Genomic DNA, 21,512 nt, shown 5'->3' on the forward strand with positions numbered 1-21,512 from the left:
GAAAGTCAGTTAGATTACCTATATGTTTTTCTTTTTGACAGTTGATTACCTATAATATGTTAGCAATGAGAAAGTAAACACGCCAAGGATAAGCAACAGATGTAAATAGTTTTTTAATACGTAGGTTGTATAGTCGATGAAAGAACAGGTGACTTAAATTTGGTCCGTTGAGACTGGTGTGACACTGTGATCACTAAAAAGTAATATCGGGTGTCTTTTATTGTGCATCACAAAATCTGATTTAGTCTTACATTCCTTGTGTTGTGTTTTTTTTTACAAGATATTAGTTTAATCATTCGTATGTCAATTAAATATAGGGTTAATAGTGTTTTACCCCCTGTAATATAGGTCATTTCCGGTTTTACCCCCTTTAAAATATATTTTTTGGATTTCGTCCTTGTAATTTGAAGATTTTTGGTTTTAGACCTTCATGAATTTTAACTGTACAAAATCGAAGATATGGCAGGGGGTAAACCGAAATTTGCTCAAATTAACATGGGGGTTAAACCGAAATTTTCTCAAATTACAAGGGATTAGACCTAAATTTGCTCAAATTACAGGGGGTAAAATTTTCCATGAAGGTCCAAAACCAAAAAATCTTCAAATTACAAGGATGAAATTCAAAAAAACTATTTTACAGAGGGAAAACCGAAAATAACTTATATTACAGGGGGGGTAAAAGACTATTAACCCTTAAATATACGTCACCAAAACTCAGTCACCCGAAGTATTTTCCTTAATTTTGTTGGCTCAACTTCAGATGCTCGATATAACAATATGATGTGTGGCGAGCATTACTGGATTGTCTACGGTCATCTTCATCACCGTACTGGATTACGAGTATCGATCTCACCCCTTCCCATGATATTAAAGTTTAATGCTAAAATTTGGAAGTGCCCCCTTTGCAGTTTACTTTAATAAGGATCCGAATTACGCACACACACTAATATTTACAAGAACGAAAAAGTTGGAACAAAGTTTCTATTAAGAAATTTTCCTGATAAGTTATTACATTAAAAACCTCCTCTTCACACAAAGGAAGTAGAGTTTATTATTTCATCGTCATCATCTGCCTCAGCTACTTGCGTTGAGACTTGAGCTCTTGTACTCTCTTTTCCGTTTCTCTTAAAGCTTTACCATAAATGCTGATTAACTGGGGAAAAAGGAATACAAATCTCACTTATAATAAAATCCAAATTTAAAATCTGCAGTATCATTTAGCAAAAATTGTCTACTGAATAACAATATAAAGGAGGGAGATAATACACAAGTTAATGTTTATGTTATGCTTGTTTGCAGAGGAAACATGCGACTGTTGGTCTTTTGAATCTTTAAAAAGTCGCAGCAAAAGTTCAATAGAACCATAGGCCATCATACTAACTAGTCAATCAATTTGGGCAGATGCAATCAATTCAGTTTGAAACAAGAGTTTCCCTGATGGGAATGTGCAGCGGCCGATTGACTTGTATGTTTCGATGTGTGGCCAATTTTTTTTTCCCAATTACTTTGTACAATTTTTAAAGCAAGTCCACTCAAATAAAAGAGTATTTATGTATGTATATTCCCTCATTTGAAATTTTGCAATATAGATAAGAGTATTTATGATGTATGCATGTCCCCGCCAATGAGGTCACTGAAGAACCTAGGATGATTGAACAGAAAAGTATGTTTCTTCATGCTGGTCATATTCAATAATTTAATTTTTGTGATACTTATTTCTGCTCCAGATGTTAAATTTTAAGAAAACTTTCTTCAATTTAATGAAGTGGAAAGAACAGAAGTTTGCTTGAAAAGTTACCTCGTCAACTTCTTCAGGTGATATAATAAATGGTGGAGACATCATGATATTATCCCCAGCTACACGAACTAACATCCCAAGCTTCTCGCACTGTGCTCCGAAATAGGCACCTACTCCTGTAATGTACATCATAGTGTTAGAACAAACTGGTAAACATGCCCACATCGACATAAAAACAACATGCATGTTCAAAGTTTAAACCAGTAAGTTGCTTTACCACAAAAAAGAAGAGTAAGACGGCAAAATGAGCCATTATAGACCTAAAGAGAAATAGATCTATCGTTTATAGATCCTAAACTTGAATGGAGGAAGCCTGCTAAATATTGATATGTCTCACTCCGATTGTGTATTTATCAAAGGATAGTCATATATTAAATAGTATGCTGCTTAAACTACTCGTAATTTCACCAGACAGAATAAAATAAGTCATGTTGTAAAAATTAAATGGGCAAAGGAATGGGTGAAAAATAAGTCTTGAACTTGCCCCATTCAGGAGGAAATGGATCATTGGGTGATTTGTTGTCTACGAACTCAGTCGCTAGGATCAAGCCAGTTCCCCGTATCTGCAGATCGAGAAGTGTTACATTTTCATGCATTTATATCAACCACAAACTTAAAATGAACCAGCAAATAATATATACCTCTCCAATGATGGGACTGTCAGAAAACGCTTTTACGCCATCCTGGAACTTTGGTGCTATCTTGTTCACTACATCAACAATATTTCTTTCCCTGTGAAGATAAGGAATTGTCACATTCCACAGCCAAATGATGAAAGTGGATACAATAAGCTTCATATTAGTTTTAAAATGGTAGAAATTAAGAAACACACTTGTAGATCTTGAGTGCTTCAAGTGCAACGACACAAGGTACGGGTGACCCAGAATAAGTGAACCCATGAGAAAATACACCTAAAATAAGCAAACATGTGTCAAAAATACTAAACCTAAAGATGAGGTGTTGAATGAATGAAAATGAACCGTTATACCAAGTTTGTTGCTTTGTGAATGTATTACTTCTATAATTTCAGGGCTCACAAGGATAGCTCCAATTGGCATGTATGCAGAAGAAAGTGCCTAGAAGTCAAGCAGAAAATGAGAAACATGGTGCTAACTTCAAAAAATTATGAAAAGGTGAATATGTAATTAGAGCTGTTCAATTTTACCTTTGCCAAGGAAACAAGGTCTGGCTTAATGTTATATTTGTCACATCCAAACATATACCCAAGCCTCCCAAAGGCACAGATTACCTTAAAAAAAAGTACAAAGAGAAATATAAGACAGCAATCAGAATGGAAAACTCCAAACAGGATATCTTATATAATAGTATTTGAAGAGCTAAGGAAGTACCTCATCTGCAATAAAAAGGATATCATACTTCTTGACAACAGCTTGGATCTACATAAGAATTAAATGCTATAAGAAAAAAATGGAGGAGCAAATTATGCATGGCATCAGTTTTCAAAATGGAAAATGGCATTAGTTCCACCCCATTCCATATATTCATCCTACTTTATTCAATTTATTCCACCTGTTAATAAGCTTTTTCAGAGTTTAGACAATAATAATCATAAAAAGAATAATACAGCCAACAACGAATTATTAGATAAGAACTAAGATGTTACACAAAAATACACCTGTTTATATATACGTGAGTAATACTTGGGTCAAATACTTCAATTACTAGTTCAAGCAGAAGCCTGGTATTACTAGACTAGTAATCCTAACATCATCTAACTGTTAAACTAGAAATACTTTACAAATAATTCCTTCTAGTAATTTTTCATCTCTAGGACCGAGAATACAAATGAAAATGCATTACTGTAAACACTTAAAAGCACCTTTTAGGGCTATTTGGTTTGATAAATTAGAAAACATTTTGCTTTCTTAATAATTTTGTTTTCACCATTTCATACAGAAATCCTTGAAAACTGAAAATAAGGTGAAAACAAAGTGATTTTTTGTAAGAAACTGAAAAATGGAAATAGAGAATGTTTTTTCATGCCCAACAATCCTTGAACCCAGCTTGAAAATGTGGAAGTCAAGTCTGAATCATTGATGACGAGAAAATACCTTGTCGAAATAAGCTGCTGGTGGAAGTATTACACCACCAGCCCCCATCACTGGTTCTGCAATAAATGCAGCAATCTGTAACAAAACAAAAAAATCAGTGATAATGTTGATGTTCCAGTAGAAGGAAACACTTTTTAAGCATATTCATATATTATTACTGTCTCTGGTCCCTCTTTCAGAATTAACTCTTCCAAATTGTTGGCCAATCTGGTTGCGAACTCTTCCTCTGTCTCACCTGAGATGTCATAAGCATGCATAACATTTACACCTTAAGATAGATATCTAAAATATTAGTGAAACACGTCAATCTAAATAATAACCTGGAAGATGATACCGCCAGTAGTGTGGACAATCAGTATGCAAAACAAAAGGAGCTGGCAGATCAAACTTTTGATGTAAAGCCGAAAGACTGAAATACACATTGTCCAGATAATTGAATAAAGAATTTTTATAAATAACATTAAACCGTTCTACATAAGCACAAGTTTACTGGAAAAAATAGTTGTTTGTGGTACCCAGAAAGACTGGCTGCTATCAAAGTTGAACCATGATACCTGACAAAATGTAGAAATACATGAGCTACTATACATGCTTTTCAGGTATATTAGAGACAACAGAATTGATTAGGATGTCAAGCATACGATTTAGTGCGAGCTATGAACTTCTTCTTATCTGGCTTTCCAAGTGCATTGTAATAATACCATACAAGTTTTACCTGTGAGAAAAAATATATATGAATGTGAAATATAGCTAAAATTTATCCTGCATAAATTGTACGTTTCAAAATACGTTGACACGACATCTACTCAAACCCTTACATGGGTTACATTTATTTTCAGAAGACCACATTCGGTTGAGAATATATTTCATTTAGTCTTCTATATTTAGATGCTTGATAACTTTCTTTTTTTCCTTGCTGAAGGTAGCTGTTGCATATTTATTCAAGTTTACATTTTTTATGCTAAACTTTTATTTTGACAGAGAAAGTAAACACATTTGATTTGATATATTTATCCTACAGTTGAACGAAAATGTATTGGAGAAACTATGAGACAGTAACAAATAAGAGGATAATTAATCAAACACACCTGAGTGTCGTTGGCTTCTGAGCCACTATTAACAAAAAAAGCTTTGGCCATTTTTCTGGCTGTAAAAAGTTCTAGTAGCTCCTTGGCTAGATCCTGTATAAAGAAATATATATTAATTAAATTTCAAAATGGAAAAAGAAAGAAAAAAAATCAACATCAACTGTGTGCATGACAGGAAGGTAATTGATTTTTTGCAGTGAAAGGCACCTAGAAGGTTTGGCCTGAATAGGAGTAGGATAGTTTAAATAAACCAAAATATCATTGACCATCATTTCCCTCCCCGCAATTAAAAGGGTAAAATTCCCTTTCCTTTGCAGAGAGTGTAAGTTACAGTAGGCCTTCCATCTAAAAAGGGAAACCTAGTGATTATATTGAAAGAATTATTACCCTGAATTTTACAAGAGGCTACCATCTAATTGAAAAATTACACTCCTGTCCATTGATAGATAAAAAGGTGCTGCACTTTAGTACATTTGAAAGTAAGCAACCGTCTTGGTAGTGTGAACAATATATGAAAGATCTTCAAAAGTACATTTTACTCTCTCTGACACGGGCAAATAATGTTAACACCTACCATCAATTTAGGAACATTGAAAAGCACTATGAACTGGGATAAATCTTAATATAGAATATACTTTATCTCTACTCATTCATTTTCTTTTTTATCAGATTCGACTAAGAAGCATCTGCTTGTATTAAGAAATGTTTGTCATATTACATACATCTTCAACAAGCTTCTATTCAAATATAAAGTCCAGCAAGTAATTGATAAAACTGCAAGTATCAGTTTTTTATTGAACACGTTATGCAATCAATAATTACCTTTACAGTTAAATTACTTAAAAGAACTTCATTCAAACACGTGTTTATTATAATCTCATATAATAAATTGGTAATATAAAGTTTATTTAAATTATTTTTCAAATACCGCATTACCACATTCTGAAAGATTCAAATTATAAAACTTAAAAGCTTCTGTAATACTCTGACTAACCATCTGAACTCCAAGCAACAACTTTAGAGAAGCTTCAATACTTTTAGGTTCGAAAATTTTCAAGGGTCACATCGAAATTCAACCCTTCTTTCTCGTGACTCCCTCGAGCACTACAATAATATCCTATAGTAAATCATGTCTAAAAAGAAGCCGTTTAAATTTAAATCCTTCTTGATAGTTTGTCCAAGTTTAATTACTGGACTGTTATTCATATGATGTAGGGTCCATTCATTAGTACTATTAAAAAAATCAATCATAGGAATATATTTAAAAATATTATACTAATTATAAGGTTTTCAAAAACAAAAAAGAGCAACAACCTTATTCAAAGAAAGACGTTTTAGTGCTTTCTCAAAAGGTTAAAAATAATAGCTTCTCAAAAGAAGCTTTAATAAAAGTAATATACTAAAACTACATGTTATTCAAGCTTGTACTCGTTATTCGGGTTTCTGCAAGTCATTCGCGATGCATGCATGAACTACCTAAGGCTAGATTGTGCAGTTTTTCCAATATGTTTTGCCTAGATATTTCCTCCAATGAATTCATTCTTAACTCTATCTTGCCTCGTGACCATTGTGTTGTATCTCTTGTATAAAAGGGAAGAGCAAATGAAAGAAAAAATAATGTAGAAGCAAATTATAAATAAGAAAAATAAGCAAGCATAAAATAATGTTGAGTTAGATATAAGAGATTGATATGAATACCAATGCAGGTCTTGTGGTTCGATTCCAGAAGGAATGGTAAAATGGCAACTTCTTTAATTGTGCAGTGGCAGCATCAACCAGGCGTTGCTCACTTCCACCTACAAAATAAAATGCATTCTAAATCCCTTTCATTCACACAAAAATTAACTGATAGATGTGTGTGTGTGTATATATATATATATATATATATATATATATATAGAATTTACATTTGCTACAACTTTCCTATGTTAATTAATATACACCTTTGTGTGTGTTAGTATCTGAATGTAAATTATAATTAACTGATAATATCGTATACTACAAGATGCTTTTCAAATATTACACTATGCAATATCATATATTATCAACAGATACTATCTTAAATTGCAAAGAAATCTGAGCATTAATGAAAATTCAAATTTACTGACAAAGTTAGTACTCTTATCTCTGTAGAAATAGTGTGGCCAATCAGCCAAACAGGGAACTATAAGGTGTAGAATCTTGAGATGGCAGCCGCAAAGGAAAAACACACCAGAAAGTTAACCACTAATATTGGCTGGAAGCATGCATAGCAGCTATAGGTTGGAAGGGAAACTAAGATCGGAAAGGCCACATCTGAGCACAGCCAACGGGAAAGGTTAGGGAAGAGAGTCACGAGACACCCTAGGACCAGGAGAAACACAGTGAAAAAGTGTTTCAGAATTTTGTGGAACTATGCAGGAAAAACAGTGAGGAGATCAGATCTCTACGGATTGTATTAGGTGTGGTACTATGTTCAAAAAAAGAATATTTGGGTAATATTGAGTGTCTAGGCTTGCACATTGGTTTCTTGTTTGTAGTAAAAGATACACACGATTAAATAGATAATCACAGTAATTTAACGATTTAACAAATGCATTTAACAAGATGACATAAATGTAAATATTCTAAAAAAAATTTAACACATGTAAATATTCTATAATTAACTAACAGAAGTCTAACCAAACATATCTGACAGGGTGCAATCTTGTGTATGTAAGGAGAAATAGAGGATTAAACTTCTGTTGGTGTTAGGAACAGCACTCCCGCGGTTCCATCTTTTAAAGTCTATAGCATAAGAGGGAACAAAAGTGGTACATTAACTATTCATTTCCCTGGTTTAGTTAGTTGCTGTTTGAGTTAGTGTAGAAATTGGTCTTTTGTAGCCCTGGTGGCAGTTAGGTTTAGTTAGGGTGTTAGTTGGTAGTTATCCTTTTGTAACTTAGGAGGACTATATAAGGATATCCAAGTGTAGTTAGGAGGTTAAGATTTATTTGTTTAATTGAGTAAATTACCAGTGTGCAGAGAGTATTCTCTCTTGTGTATCTCTCTTTTGTGATTCAATAAAATAAACAGGAACGAATAATCCCATTCCTGCTTCTGTTTCTTCTCAAGAAACCTTAGCAGTTAGTAAACAAGTGCATTGTAATAAATAACTACCTTCAGCTAGTTAGTTGAGAGAAATGGTGAGGGGGATAAAAAGAGAGAAAAGGGAGAACTAAAGATACCAAAAGGTGAAATTTGTGGGGTGGAAACTGGAGAGTTCAGGTTTCTAGAACACCTTGGTGTAATTCTTTCATTCAATTCCAATTGAGAATTCTTTCTTTCCTTCTCTCAAATCCAGTTCTTATCAAACTGATAATATCTTTCTTTTATTATATCAAAACCACACTTTGAAAGCACCACAAATTCCTTCCTCTTTCAGTAACTCAGTCATTTTCTAATATAATTTTATCATTGTTAAGCACAAGTGAAACACAATCCATGACCTTACAGGTCATTCTTTCTGATTTATGAATTTGAATCGTATCTCTTTCAATCCCCCTAAAGTTCAATGACCAGGGAATTCTGCAAAAATAGTCACACATCTCTGCCTTTCATTCTTGTTGCCGAGAAACAAATAAAAACAACTTTCCAGAATAGAGAAAAGGGAGATGGGTCCCTGAGCAACTTGGCATAATTAAGAAGTTGGTTGAAGAGAGAGAAAGTATCTATATTATCTTAGTTAGATTTTATAGTGCCCTTGCTGCTAAAGATGGATTGAGAACATGAACCAAAGGAATATGTCATTGAGAAATTTGATATTTCAAAGCTCAGGAAGAAAGATAAATAACGAAATAAATAAAAAGGCAGAAATAAATATCATATATACCTAGAGCGGTGGACCATAGACCAGCAAGTGCGTCAAGATATTTCTTCCCATTTATGTCATATACATAACTTCCCTGGATTCGTTAATCAGGTAAATTACTTAATCAAAAAAACAAATTAAATCTGGTAAGTTATACACACAAAAACTAGTTATCTTGTGAATAAAAACAAAATGAAAATATAATTACTAACATATTTTATAATGAAGTAATACAATAAAAATCAAAGAAACATAGCATGGGAGTATATACCTCAGACTTTTCAATAATCAAAGGATTCAACTCATTAGTCTGCCACCCAGCAGTGAAAGGGGCAAGCATATCATGGCTCTTGAACCTGAAATAGTCAAAAATTTCAGCAGATTTACCCATGGTAATCATATCAAGCTTAAACTTAGATTAATTTTAAATTCTTTTCTATTTAAAAAACATATAAACTTCATGCATGGGCCCACCCCCAGAATTGTTTTTCCTTGACCTATGGTTACTTAAAGCTGTTACAAAACTCAATAGGAATCTAAAGAGAAGAGAAAGGATCAGATTATGTATCCAACTACATCCGTGAATGAATCTGAATTACAAACACATGCTTAAAGTGATTGTCCCGATCATTCAATTCCCCCATTAGATAGTGTAGAAATTTGGGGCCTAACTCATCCTCACTAACCGGCTTATGAGGATGAGTTAGGCCCCAAATTTCTACATGGTATCAGAACTTGTCGAATTCAAGGGCCACCTACTGATTCACGCACCAAGCCCAAAGAGTGCTGGGCGTGACGGGGGTGTATTGGGAAAAACCCATGTCCCACATCAGATAGATAAGACTCTTGAGAAGAGTTTATAAAGAGGAGGCAATCCTCACCTTACAAGCTGGTTTTGTAAGGATGAGTTAGGCCCCAAATTTCAACAGATAGTAAAAGGGTTTTTACGCCTCTGCCATAGTACAATTAGTCTGTTGAAAATCTTAACATAAGAAGGTGCCAAATTAGATAACTACAAAATAGTGCTATGTTCAGTTCTTAAAAGCATACACACAAAAGTGGTAAACAGTTAGCACAGAAGAACCATATACCCTTGGCCAGTTTTCGCATCAGAAGTTGAACTATCCTTTGCCAAAGAAGATTGTGAACTACTTGTCCTCGACCATAAGGGAGCCTGAAGTAGAGTTTCTTGAAAACTTCTGGAAACTGCTGCAGATGCTAAAGCTGAAGTAGACTGTAAATAAGAAAAACATAACCATAGTAAGACAAAAAAAACTAGTGACAGACAGGGTTGCTTAACATATTCATATTTCTTCTTTTTTAGCATTCACAGATGCTCAATTTCTTGAATTTATGGAGAATGATACAACCGCAAAAATTTTAATTTAACCTTATTTTACTGATAATGAATTTTTTATTAAGGCTTTGTTTGGGAGTTTGGAGGGGAAGGAAAGGAAAGGCTTTGAGGGGTGCAAAATATGAGGAAAAATAGAGAAATCTTTCAAAAAATTTAAAAGAATAGTTTTTTAGAGAATGATAAATTAATGCATATGATTACTTTATTTTTAATTTTAAAAATATTATAACAACATAAATTAAATTTGAAGAATTCTTATTAACCCTCCAAAACCCTCCTCCAATACAATTTTTTAGTTCCTCCAAATGAGGAGGGTTTTGTATTATGAAGAAAAGTTAACCCCCCAAAGCCCTCCTCTCCCATTTTCCTCTATTTCTTCCACTTACTTATTCCTTTTTTCCCAAGCCTTCCCCTCCCTTCCCTTCCAAACTCGCAAACAAAGCCTAAGGATATAGAAAGGAAAAGAACAATGAAATACAAGAAATCTAAAAGCATAAAAACTAGACATTAGCAGATTCAGGTGTATAATTGATTCTTGGAATTACTAGAGCAATTATTTCAAAATTCGAAAAACCAAAGGTATAGAAATGTAAATGCTGTTGTAAATCTAATGTAGTATACGAGGAATACCCCAAAATTCCCACCGCTATCTAAGCTATTGTAGTCAAGTGGAAAGAAATCAAATAATCTATGGGTGACAAAATTGATTCTAGAAGTGTAGAATTGATTCTAACATGTTAGGTTGTTTTCGAGCAAAATTGATTTTTACATACAAATATAAAGTTTAACTCACTTTTACATGAATATGAATGTATCCAAACACAAATTACCATACCTTCAACTCACTTTTAATCATAATCAATACAATCAAAATCAATTTTTATCTCAGAACCAAACATACACAAAGGAAATAGCTTAAAAGTGTAGTTGTATTCTAAAATACAACCATTTATTTTCATATCTCAATTTTCTCACTCACATTATCCCTTTTCCTTCTCACCCACATTATCCCTTTTCTTTCTCATTACATTGCAATTTGCATCATTTCTCTTATATTTCTACTTTGAAATTCACCTTCGATCTATGTTCCTTGTAGAGTGTATACACATGAGTGTGAAAATAACCTTTTTTGTTTAAGATAACAGCAGCGAAAAAAGTGATTAAAGCTAATTAAACATAGAAAAAGAATTTGGTAAAAGGTGATTAACAGTCGCCAAAGATATTCTAAGGACCGATTAAAAAAAAAAGAAAAATGATATTCTAAGAATCATTTTCTTAGATTAATTTCAGATTCTCTTTTTTTTTTTTACAAAATAAGCTGGAGTGATGATACGGTCTCTAAAATGATTGATTAGTGGATTTCCATTTCCATAAGCTTGAATTTTGGTCAATTCTGATTGATATATACAGAAACAGAAATCGTAAATGTAAATTAATTTTGATATAAAAATGTTAGAGTGATGAGTGAAAGTTGAATTGGATTTGGCAGAAATGAAAATGAAAATGAAAATGGAAAAGAAAAAGACGTGCCTTGGTTCTGAGAGTGGATCGAACAAGAGTATGCATGGTTGATTATTTTGTGAGATCACTGAAACAAACGTTGATGAAAGAATGAATGTGAAGAAGAAGAAGAAGAAATGAAGGTTCCGATTTATATTGCAAATGTGATGCGTAATCACAGAGAGAGAGAGAGAGAGAGAGAGAGAGAGAGAGAGCACTAGTTTGAATTGATTATTAGTTGAGCTCTATCGTAATCATAAGCCACTAATGAGACGAAACGGGTGGGCTCCACTGAAAATGAGGAATATGTTTATCTATGTGGATTTCTTGTTTTGATTCTACTTTGGAGTTGGACCACTCTGATTCACCACCATTCATGCATTTCTTCTTAATTTAATTCAATTATTTTTTAGGTGGATCTTTTATATTAATGGATGATTAGCATACTAATGGGGTAATAATAACACTTCATTACGCAATCATTCAACCTTACTTAACTCGGCTCCATGCTCCGCTTTTGGAGATAAGATAAATGTCCACGTCTTCTGTATGTTAAACTTTTGTTTGATAAAATAAGGTGATTGCTTATATTTGATGATTGATTTTACTTTATAAGTAATAGTTATTTTTCGGTCTCTATGTCTAATAAGTAGTTATAATAATTTATTAATGTATCAAAATTCTAAAATAATTTATTATTGATTGTGCAGTTTATTAGTCAAAATAATCTCAAGCTAAAATAATTCATCGATACTCACAATAACTCTTTTGATATAGGTACTGAAATGACAGTAAGTAATTATTTATAAGGACTAATATGACAATAAATAAATATATTGAATGACTTATATGTTAATATTAACGAAGCATTTTAATGTCACAAATTATTTTGACCAATGCAGTGCATAATCAATGACTATTTTGAAATTTTTGATATATTGAAGGACTATTTTAATTACTCGTTACATGACCAAAATGATTATTACACCAATATATTTTATATATTATTAAATTAATTTTTCACTAAAATTTTATTTCATTTCAGTTTTTATACTTTATAAAAAAAATTTGTGTATAAAATTTAATTTGAAAAATAAAACAAAAAATAATCAATCCATAAGAATAAAAGTAAAAGGTTAAAAGAAAAACGACAAAAAAACAAAATAAATATAAGTTGCCTAATAACATAAGCAAAATAAAATAAACAGTCTACAAATATCAATATTCACAATAAAAATAAGCGATTCCTTTTTTTCCGGTAATTGGAGCACGAAGCTTGATAATTTTCCCCTTTAAATTAGGGACGTAAATGGATATCCATGGATGCGAGTAGTGTGTGATATACACATCCGCTTCGTCGGATAAATATGAAATTTGTATCTTATCAATATCCGCGCGGATATCGGGTAATCCGTGGATTTTGAGGGTTTATGCAAATATTTATGGATAACATTTACAAAAAAATTTGTTTATTTGTTTTAACTAAAATTTAGAAACAAAGGTTCATCACATGCATTTTATTTTCTTCTTAGCAAAACATAATATTCATACATTACAATAATAACAAAGATCATTGATTTAACAAAAACATAAATAAAGTCTTTGACATTTAATAAAAATAAAGTTTTTTTATTTAACAAAAGCTTAAGTGAAACTCGGAAACAAAGCTTCTTGCGTCAACAATTACAATTATTTTCACTTCTTTTTAAAGGATCGTAATAACACTCACAATATCGAGGGTTTTTGCTTAGGAAATTGAAAGTTATTAGGTTATTATTTATGTAATTTATTCAGTTTAATAGCGGAAATGGATATCCGCGGATGCGGATACCGTTAAATCCGCATCCGTATCCATTAATTAGCGGGTAGTTAAAATATCCGTTTATTTTATCCATGAATATTTATTAAGTTATTTGCTCCGGGTAGTTAAAATATTCACAGGTGCGGATTTTTTTACCTTCCCTACCCGAGATATATGTGTGCAAGAAAGAAATGTTTTCATTCACCGTCGGTAATGAAATGAATAGTTTTTACCACTCAAAAGTTGAAGATTGCAATCTTCATAAACCTAATTAGTTGAAAACATTTACAATGTTAGCTCAAAAAAAAAAAATCTTGCTACGACAACACCTTTTGTTAATAAAACGATCTGGACGCACATACACCAATATCACACGCGCTCTAAATAGAAGATCATAAAACATACATTAGGTAACTGTCTAGTTCCCTACATGAATCACACAGTAAAAATTGTTAAGCGATGAATGAACCAAAAAATTTACATATTCAAAACTCTAAACAGAAAAATCAAAACAAACTCACATCAGTTGGATTAGATTCGACTATGTTAGTTCAATATTAAATCTTTAACCATCGACAAAGAAGATTGATCGGCGCTAATGTACATAAAACAAAGGAAGTTTTGTTAGTGTACGTGGTACAACACATTTGAGGGATACAACTTACTCATCACATTATTGAAATTGTTTTCATTCATCCCATCAATATGATCCATAATCTCCTACTTATATATCATGCCGCCAACCTCTTCTCTTGGATGTCTCTTAGATTTGACTACTTACATAAATCACATTAACTATGAAGAAAAGACTTATATTGATTCTCTCTTCCACTAAGAAGCCATAAAACATACCTTTCCCTCTTCATTTTAGATGTTATTCATCCTAGAATTGAGTTACTTATTGAAAAATATTTAAGGAAAACTTGTTCCTCTAAAGTCGTGTCATAGTTTTTGCTTTCCTTTTCCTTTTTTATAAAAATAATTCGTGTGTGTTTGGATATTTCAAAAAGTTACGGTGCTACCGTACGTTGGATAAAAGCTAGGGTGCTTTAGAAAATTGCGGTGAAAAGGGTCTTAAACTTGAGGTAGCGGTGAGCTAATGGCAGGGGTGGCCCTGAGGGCGGGCTCGAGGGGTGGGAGCTCAGGGCACCATTTTTATTGGGGCACCAAAATTATTATTTTTATGTAGTAGTTAGTACTACATAGATATATTTCTTTTTAAATTGCTTTTAATTAATTATATTGAAAATATGTTTTTAAAGAACTTTGATTATGAATGAATATTTTGCAATAAAAAATGTAAAAAAAAAAAAAAAAAAAAAACATTCAAATAATTAAAATGAAATAATGTTATTAATTCACCCATGACATTAAAAATCTTAAGGCCGACCCTGACTATTGGGTTACCAAACACCCACGAAGAATAAGTGTTACTTTTGTTGGCTTCACTAATTAGATCCTAGAAATCACCATTGCATCCAATGTTAGCGAAAGAGATACACTGCAACTATATGGGGTTATAAGATCTCGGTGAAGTATGGTCCGTTTGGTTCAACGAAGGGGAGGGAGGGAGGGGTTTTAATGGAGGGGAGGGAAAGGGAGGAAATGGAAGGGGAGATATTTCAATTAAATATATGATTGGTTCAAATGATGGGAGGGGAGAGATTTTAATCAAATATATGTTTGGTTCACAAAGAGAGGGGAGGGATTTTAAAACTAAATTACTTTTTTATCCCTCTAATCTTAAAATAGTATTACGATTTTTAAATTATTCACTTCATAAAAAATTAAACATGAAAGCTCAGTAACCGAAAACTCCATAAATAATCATACACAAAACTTCTGACAAGATATTAGATATATTCATAAATATTAGAGCACTGATTTATAAAATATAATTGTAAAATAATCTAGGAAAATATAATGTTTTAATATTACAATTAAAAAATATTAAATAAAAAAATGAGAGCAACGTAAGTAAAAAAAATCTCGTAAAAAAAATATTAGAAGAGAAGAATATGCGGTTCTACTAAAAAAAAAGGATGATGTAGGCACGTTAAGAAAAAAGGGTAATAAACAATATATTGAAAACACTTAAAATTTTTAATAAGGATGATTTTGTCATTTAAAAATAAATATGAGGATAATTATGTGAATGTAATTAAAATTGCATTAACTCGTTTATGATTCCCTCACCTCCCCTCCAAAAAACTCCAATTTGAGGGGGAGCAATAAATGAGCTTACGAGGGATTTTGCTCTCCTTCCTCTCCCTCCTCTAAAACTTGAACCCCCTGTGACGTGACATAGCGTTCAATCCATGTATACACTGCCACGCCATAGGGTTTAACAGGTTAAAACAAAACAATTTCGGGAGGTTTAAAGTTTCTTTAAAAGTCAGGGGTGGGGGTGGTGGGTGGGGTGGGTTGACGTTAACGAAAGTTACAATTTTAATGTTTTTATGCTTATTCACTCGTTCAGAATTCAACTCCATATTTAATTCGTTTAACTTGGTTCATTATCCAAATGAGTTTAACTTGAGCTAGAAATTAAGTTGAACAAAGCATTAATAAATTGACATGATTATATGTATATGTTTGTGTGTGCGCATGTGTGAAATTACATATACTAATTTTAGCATGCTTTTTTATATTATTGTTTTTGGTTCTTTCTGGCTTGTTATGCTATGTGTTTAGTTATCTATATTTATTTGCATATTTAATACATGCATAAGCTTTCTATCTTTGTTTGTCCTTTAAACAATATATGCCTATGATAGTTTTATTTCATTTTAATTCAATTTTTTTCTTTTTAAAAGAAAGATTAAAATGTCAAAGTTTTCTTTTACTTTTTTGATTATTTTTTTACATTATATCATTCGAGTTGAACATGACAAGTCAAACCGAGTTGTTTGTGACCTTTAAACTAACCAAACTTGAGCTAAATAAAAGATTCGTTTGGAACTTGAGTCGAGTTAATAGCATACAACGACAAAATGCCTACAAATAATATGATAAAATCTAAGTTACCGAAATACTCATGCTTCCAGATCTGCAATGTTGACGCCCAAATTATCAATTGAAGTCAATCTTTCAATAAGAATTAATTGAACACCATGACAAGACGCGAAATCAAACGTCGTACAAGACGATGAACAACACAGCGCCGCACTTAGACGACGAAATCACAAAAAACACAAAAAGAAAAATCGGATATATGTGAAAACCACTTATTTAGATTGAAATAAAGGGGAAACTGAAGGTGAGAAAAACACAAGAAGGGGGGGTTGAATTGTGTTGGCTTTCTCTTCTTTTTCTCCTAAGCTGAAAACACTGATCAGAAGCAGATAGAGTTCTACTTCTGAAGTGATGTTCAGAACTAATTGCAGCGGATAAGCATAGAGAGAGAGAAGAGAGACACAAAGCAATTTATACAGGTTCCTTCTACAAACTGGAAGTCAGTCATGTCCCCCTTGCACTTTCAAGGAGAATTCTCTAAGTAATATCTGATTACAATTGCTCACTGCTAAAACTAGCAAAAGACTTCAAATTGCTCAAGCACAACTGCAAGAGACTTCCTATGCTCCTGAACACAATCAAGAGACTTCTAATGCTCAAGCACGACTGCAAGAGACTTCTAAATTCAAACAGAATTACAAGAAAAATGTTTGAGGTTGAACACTTGATATACAATCAGTGGTGTTCACAGTACAAATCAGATACAGACTCTAAAGACTCTAGAATTTCTAAGATATGAAAGTTGATAAGAAATTCTAAGTGAACTTTTGAATGCAGAACAATTTCAGCAGAGTTTTTTTTTGCTCTTGTAATACTTGGTATTGTTCTATTTAAACTCTGAGTCTTCACTCCTTTATATAGAGATGTGAAAGAGACGTTGAATTGCCAGCACATTCAAAATAGAGTCGTTTGAAGCTTTTGATCAATCACCAATGTTCTTTTGCCTGATATGGTTATTGTCCTAAGAAGGGTCAATTTCAAATGCATTCTCATTGTGAAGGAACATCGTTGCAGGCAGAGTTGTGTTTTCTTGTCTTGTAACAGAGACAAAAACAGAGTAGTGGAGGTAGTGGTTGTACACTTCGTACAAACGTACTTTGTCAACGCTCTTTAAAGAACAAGCATCCAGTGCCTTCAAATCCTTTCAAAATAGTCGTTGCTTCACTTTTTCAGTCTTCTGCAATCTTTAGACGAGGTTGAATCCATTAAACAGCTTTTGAAGCCTTAAGTTGCATCTACAACTTCTGGTGATTTTTAGATTCTGATAAACTTGCTTCTGATGAACTCGCTTCTGATGAACTTGCTACTGATGACGCCATCACTTCAAGAGCACTTTGTCTTCAGGTGCAGTTTTCTTCAGACGTTTTAAGCTTCCCTTTTTGTTGATTCCTTTGCTCTTTATTGTTCTTCCAAGACCTTTTTAAGATGTCAAATTTTGTCTATAGTCCTATACACTTGAACAAATATTAGCATATCCAATTGACAATTTTTAATACCTTGTTATCATCAAAACTCTTAAGGGTTAATGTTAAACACATTTTGTTCCAACACAAACAAGATGTAGATGAGTGATTTTAGGTCAAAAAATGACCTAAAACCATCATCCTCGATGAACGAAGGAGAAATAAAATTTAAAAAAAATGTGAAATTTCTCTTACTAAAAAAACTAGGACCGACTTCAAAATTTCACTCGTAAGAGGTTTTTTTTTTATTAACCAAAATATCATCGAATATTTTGCAAGATATTAATAAAGAGATCTTGAATAGTACTTAAGATATCACTGAAGAATGATTACTCACATAAAAAAGTAAAACTCAACTTTTTTTAAAACACATTTTGAAAAACACAAAACAATTGTTGTCAGAAAACAAGATTATCATTAGATGAGTAGCTTTGCTGCTAATACCTCTTATTTTTTTACTAACTTCAATATTATTCTTAAAGCAAACTATTTTTGTCAATTTGAAGTTTTTAAAGATAAAAACATTTTTTTTTTTAAAAAAGCTTTGATTTCTAAAGTTTTGAATTTTTTTTTAAATAAAAACACTAAACAAATCAAACCACTTTACTTTGATTTCCAACTATAAATGATCTTTACTCTCGCAAAGTAAAGTTCTCTCAATCTTAGGAGTGAGATCGAGCAATGATACCACTTGAATGTGTTGGCAAACATAAAAAAAATGAGGATTGAATTATGCAGACATAGATTCATTTGAACTATAGCCTTCTTTAAAAACATTTTGTCACATAGATAAGTTCTTTGTCAAATCATTTAAGATCTTTAAACAAAGGTTGAAAGAATTCGTAGGCGTTTATCTGGATGGAAGTGTAAAAATTTATCTTTGGGTGGTAGGTTGGTTTTGCTAAAGTCCGTTCTGTCGTCCATTCCGGTTTATTTCTTTTCTTTCTTCAAAGCTCCTTCAGGTATCATTTCTATCCTTGACTCTTTGTTTATTAATTTTTTTTGGGGTGGTAGTGAGGATTCTAGGAAAATTTCATGGATTAAATGGGATGATATTTGTTTGAAAAAGGAGAATGGGGGGTTGGGGTTAAAAGGTTGCGGGAGTTTAATATTTCTTTATTAGGGAAATGGGTGTGGAGGGTGTTGGAGGAGCGGAAGAGTTTGTGGAATGTGGTGTTGCGTGCGAAATACGGAGAAGTTGGAGGGAGAGTGCTGTTTGGTGAGGGAGTAGGGTCGATTTGGTGGCGTCAGTTAAACCATATTAGAGCTGGTGTGGGGTTGGCGGAGCCTACTTGGTTGGTTGATAACATAGTCAGGAAGGTAGGAGATGGGAGTAATACCTTGTTTTGGGAGGATGCTTGGTTGGTAGATGTTCCGTTAGCAGTGTCGTTTTCTAGACTTTTTGAGTTGTCGGAAAACAAAAATGTCACAGTAAGGGAGATGTGTTTGTTGGGGTGGGAAGCAGATGAGGGTGCGTGGAGGTGGAGGCGAAGATTATTTGCTTGGGAGGAGGATTTGGTGGGGGAGTGTGTGGAGAGGCTGGCTAACTTTATTTTGCAGGCAGATATATCTGATCGGTGGGTATGGAGACTCCATTCGTCACAATCATATACGGTGCATTCAGCTTATTCTTATTTAACAACGGTGGACATCAATATCACTGCAGAGTTTGATCAATTTTTATGGCTTAAAGCGGTTTCCCTTAAAAGTTAACATTTTTGTTTGGCGTCTCTTTCTGAATAGACTTGCTACAAAGGACAACCTTCGCAAGAGGAATGTCCTTCAGGCTACAGATACTTCTTGTGCGGCCTTGTGTGGTAAGGAGGAGGAAAGAGACCATTTGTTTTTTCAATGTGATTTTTATGGTCGATTATGGCTCTTGGTTTCGAATTGGCTTGGTTTTGTTACGGTGTTTCAAGGCAATTTATATCCTCATGCTAATCAGTTTTGTGCTCTTGGAGGTTTTCAAAGAATTCTATGAAAGCTTTGTCTATTATTTGGATTTCGGTTTTATTTGTTATTTGGAAAGATCGCAATTTGAGGATTTTCCAAAACAATATGGATCATCTTGAAGCTCTTCTTGAAAAGGTTAAACTTCAAACTTTTTGGTGGATGAAAGCAAACTCCATCACTTTCAGTTTTGATTATCCCTTTTGGAGACAAAATCCTTTATGTTGTTTGCAGATTGCCTTGTAATGTCTGATGTTCTTTTTGTTTTTTGGCTGCTCTAGCCTTACTGTATTGTAACTAACTGTTTTCAGTTCCTTTTGGCACACCTTATGCTTTGAGGGACTGTTTGTGTTTTAATATATTATTCTTAATTTCTTCAAAAAAAAAGAAACCATACAACACAATACATTTATATTGGTTCGGTATCTTACTGATAACTAGTGTTATCCAAACTATTTTACACCTAATGAATGTTACCAAGAATTTTGCTTCAATCATGTTTTCACTCGAACATGTTTGAGACTTACGCCATTAGCAAACTTCAATCTTAGTTTGTTAGTTGATAATAATCTTTTGTGATTATTCAGTTGTATAATATTTCAATTATTTTGGCTTGTTAAAAAAATTATTTCAATTATTATTCCTAAATTATTATTAATTCGCTCCACTTATGCAAATAGTCATTAATATATTCGTTGGCTACCAACTAAGATTATCGGTAAACTTAAACGCATTGTTAGTCGACAAATTATTCTGATCATTTGTTATCATCAAAACATCAACAAATAAGATATTATATAATCATATTGGTTCCAACAACCTTTTCGTATTGTATATATTTATTTACTAGCCATAACCATCAATTCATTGAAAGAGAGGTTGCCCTTGAGTCTGACTTTCTTGTGAAACTTGGATCCCTACTATAGACACTGCTCCAGTAGGAATTCTTTCATCGGTCTTCGACTCCAACTTCTTTAGTAAACCTGTCTAGGTATTCTCCTATTTGTGCCACCGCCACATTCTCTTGGTTTACACTGGAAGGATGCTCACGCCTCAGTTGAGTCTCCAATCTTTTCGATTATAGAGTGTGCTTGTCTTTACACCTATGTTTCTTGTGATGATTGCTGCGTCAAACTGGGTTACGAAAAAAGATTTAGTAACTTATTTTTTGTAGTTATATCTATTCGCTGGTGTAGATGGTCCATATTTAAACTTATGTGCATCGCCGGACCTTCAACTTTGAGACCAAGTCGTATAGTCTTTGTAACTACATCCAAGATTGAGTCTTTAGACTTATGTTTCTTGTGATGATTGTTGCGTCAAATTGGATTATGAAAAAGATTTAGTAACTTTATTCTTTGTAATTATATATTAAAACAAGATTTAGTAACTTAGTCTTTAGACTTATTCCTTTTCACTTCAAATTATATATTAAAAATGATGTAATCAAAATAATTTTTTAGGATAAAAAGATTCCTTACAATGAAACTCAAAAGATTAAAATTAATAAAAAAAAGAAAAGGAGAAAACAAAGACGTCGGTATTATTAATGTGTAAGAAAATTCTATTTTAGGGGTTAGGTATATAATATTTCCAATATTGAATTATTTATTTATTATTGTATGATTTCATTCCCTTT

General features: G+C 32.7%; 1 protein-coding gene across 1 annotated transcript; it reads right to left on the reverse strand.

The window, feature by feature from the left end:
* Nucleotides 1-886: 886 nt before the first annotated feature.
* Nucleotides 887-11,848, reverse strand: LOC11438136 (vanillin aminotransferase). Its single transcript, XM_003607250.4, has 19 exons — nt 11,675-11,848; nt 9,879-10,021; nt 9,059-9,143; nt 8,809-8,881; nt 6,657-6,754; nt 4,959-5,051; nt 4,512-4,585; nt 4,386-4,424; nt 4,191-4,279; nt 4,029-4,105; nt 3,871-3,945; nt 3,148-3,195; nt 2,964-3,047; nt 2,787-2,874; nt 2,631-2,709; nt 2,440-2,530; nt 2,283-2,361; nt 1,799-1,914; nt 887-1,153 (listed from the first exon to the last, which is right to left on the reverse strand). The coding sequence occupies exons 1-19, from the start codon at nt 11,708-11,710 to the stop codon at nt 1,079-1,081; spliced, it is 1,542 nt and encodes a 513-aa protein (XP_003607298.1). The 5' UTR covers nt 11,711-11,848; the 3' UTR covers nt 887-1,078.
* Between the last annotated feature and the right edge of the window lie 9,664 nt (nt 11,849-21,512).

This window comes from Medicago truncatula, chromosome 4, assembly GCF_003473485.1.
Source record: "Medicago truncatula cultivar Jemalong A17 chromosome 4, MtrunA17r5.0-ANR, whole genome shotgun sequence".
Classification (NCBI taxonomy): Eukaryota; Viridiplantae; Streptophyta; class Magnoliopsida; order Fabales; family Fabaceae; genus Medicago; species Medicago truncatula.

Bases quoted from the DNA above. Each gene is read 5' to 3' on its own strand.
- LOC11438136 (XM_003607250.4), bottom strand. From the start codon at position 11,710: ATGCATACTCTTGTTCGATCCACTCTCAGAACCAAG. The intron at 10,022-11,674 runs GCACGTCTTTTT...TCTTATTTACAG, and splicing joins GATCCACTCTCAGAACCAAG to TCTACTTCAGCTTTAGCATC. The intron at 3,048-3,147 runs GTACTTCCTTAG...CTTTTTTTTAAG, and splicing joins TCCTTTTTATTGCAGATGAG to GTAATCTGTGCCTTTGGGAG.